A 2,500-nucleotide genomic window follows, 5' to 3' on the forward strand; every position below is an offset into this window, starting at 1 on the left:
AACATAAGGGGATTTTATATATAATCATTATAATTTCATCTTCTTTCTTATTTAAGTATCTTTTACTGCTGCAGTAAGTGTATAATCTTTGGCATCAACAAACTGATAAATTTCCAAGTTCAGACAACATACTGTATGTAGATGCAAACACAAATCACTTATTTTTGCACTTATCATATCCAAAAAGAAACATACAAAAAATATAGAAAGTATTAGAGGAAAACAAATTTCTTAAACCTTACTGTTAAGAGTTATCTACATCACTATAAAATCTAATAATACAAATCTAGAACCTATTACAAGAATGTAATAGTGGAATGTTATAAAATGAAAAATGATCAGCTAATGTAAGAATGTTATGTATAAAAAAAAAATCTTGTCCTAATGTAACAATACAAAAAATGTTTTCCTTCTATACCAAACAGGAAACTGAATAATAAAGAGAGGAATGAGTAAGGGCAGGTTTGTCAGGAAGAAAGTAAAGACCCAATTTCTTCATCTGAACAACCTACATTTTCCTAAAACAGCCACCTCTTTAATGCAATTTTTCTTATTACCTATGGAGGACGAACACAAGACTCACTTGTAAACTAAAAAACTGATCTCAACAAATTACCATATCTTATTGCTCTTGTGTGACACACTCTAAAACTACGTACTATCTACCAAAATATATTGTACTGCAATACTAGTTTACTAAATAAAGTTATTTACTGAAAATATGTTAAAATGTATTCTGTGTACTGCCTACTTATGAAGTTTATCTTTAATTTTGTCATTGGTCTCATAGAGAAAGTGAATTTCAGCTGTTGCAAAAATAAAGTGAATAAGCAAGATCATAATTTTGTAACATAATTGGATAACATAATCATGCAATATTGTGAAATAATAGCTCTAATTTGACTACTGTCTGCACTTTCTAGTGAGTGAAATTAGTAATACCTTCTGTATGCAATTGCTAATATATTAAGGAAACAACAATAAAATAAAAATTGCATTAAATGTTAGTAAATAATGATTAATCTGTGATAATGATTGTGTAGATTTATAAAAATCATATCCACTTCAAAATCAGCCTAATTGTCTGAATTCTACGACAAGATGTTTTATAATCCATGTTTTAATAATTCCTGGTATGGATTTTCTGAAACCAAAAACAATAATAATTGAAAAATGAAGTGATAATCATATGAATAAAAACAAATGCTAATAATGTGTGTGTAAAGATGTGAAGTGTGTGTGGAAATAGTTTGTGCTTACCCATAATTAGCTGTAATAAACACAGCAACGACTTACTGTAACAATGCAGCAGACCTTCTAATTCAGACAAAAGAGAGAAAAAAACTAGATATTCCTAACCTAATATCAAACTATTTCTGAGGAAAGAGAATAAAACAAAACCATGATCAATTTCCAGATAAAAAATTCATTTCTAAAAAAAAAAAAAAAAAAAAAAAAAAAAAAAAAAAAAAAAAAAAAAAAAAAAACATAAAAAAGATTTTATAAAAAAAAAAAAAAAAAAAAAAAAAAAAAAAAATCTGGAAACAGAGAGAGAGAGAGAGAAAGAAAAAGCAATATCCAAGAAAAATATAATGACAAGATGGAAAAAAAAGGAAAAAAAAAAAAGTGCATCCATATGATTTTTGATGTACCAAAGGCAAATAAATCTAAATGCTTCCTAAGGCTACCACAACCGCCACCTACCACATGCTCTTCCTCAGTGCTGGAGGTCTCCTCAGGGATGGTTTCGGGAAAGGTTGCCTCTCGAGTCCCACTCAGGAGCCGAAGCTGACCCAAGAGATAAAGTGAGAGACCAGGTGAGGGAGGGGGTCAAGCTGGGTGAGACTGGCACACAGACAGTTATTATGCTGGCGATACGAGACTGAGAGGAGAAGAGGACGCCTTTTGCGACATGTCAGTTTACGGACAGACGACAACGACGGTGACGAGCAAGGCAACAGGTGACAAGAGAGGACAATTCTATTGTTTTCCTTATTTTCTCCCCCCAATAGAGTTCATCAGTTTGAATTAAATAGTGTTATTGGGTTATTTAAGAAGAGAAGACAGGCCTTTCCAGAAAGAGAAAATAAATCAAGCAGATTAAGAACAACTTCAGAATATAAATTATAATAATCAAAATAATAATACTGATAATAAGAGAATATAAGATAATAATAATACTAGCAATAATAATAATAATTATAGTTATATGAAAAAAATGATAGTAATAATAATAATAACTAATATGATATTTAAAAATATATATAATGATAAAATAACAATAACAATAATAATAATAACAATAATGAAAAATTATAATAATAGTGATAATGGAAATAAAAGCAATAATAAGATTAACAATAATAAAAACAAAAACAATTTTGATAATAACAATAATAATGATAATAACAACAATAATAATAATATTAGTAATAATAAAAATAATAATTATTATCATTATTATTATAATAATAATAATATTAATTAAAAATATATATTA

The 2,500-nt window shown here is 27.7% G+C and overlaps 1 protein-coding gene across 1 annotated transcript in view; it reads right to left on the bottom strand.

The window, feature by feature from the left end:
• LOC119576043 (protein unc-80 homolog) overlaps window positions 1-2,500 on the bottom strand; it is an 87,819-nt gene that overhangs the window by 73,434 nt on the left and 11,885 nt on the right. Inside the window, exon 6 of the mRNA XM_037923568.1 lies at window positions 1,705-1,788. Within this exon, the coding sequence (XP_037779496.1) occupies window positions 1,705-1,788 (84 nt within the window). The remainder of the gene's footprint in view (window positions 1-1,704; window positions 1,789-2,500) is intronic.

The sequence above is a fragment of the Penaeus monodon genome, chromosome 8, assembly GCF_015228065.2.
Source record: "Penaeus monodon isolate SGIC_2016 chromosome 8, NSTDA_Pmon_1, whole genome shotgun sequence".
NCBI classification, from domain to species: Eukaryota; Metazoa; Arthropoda; class Malacostraca; order Decapoda; family Penaeidae; genus Penaeus; species Penaeus monodon.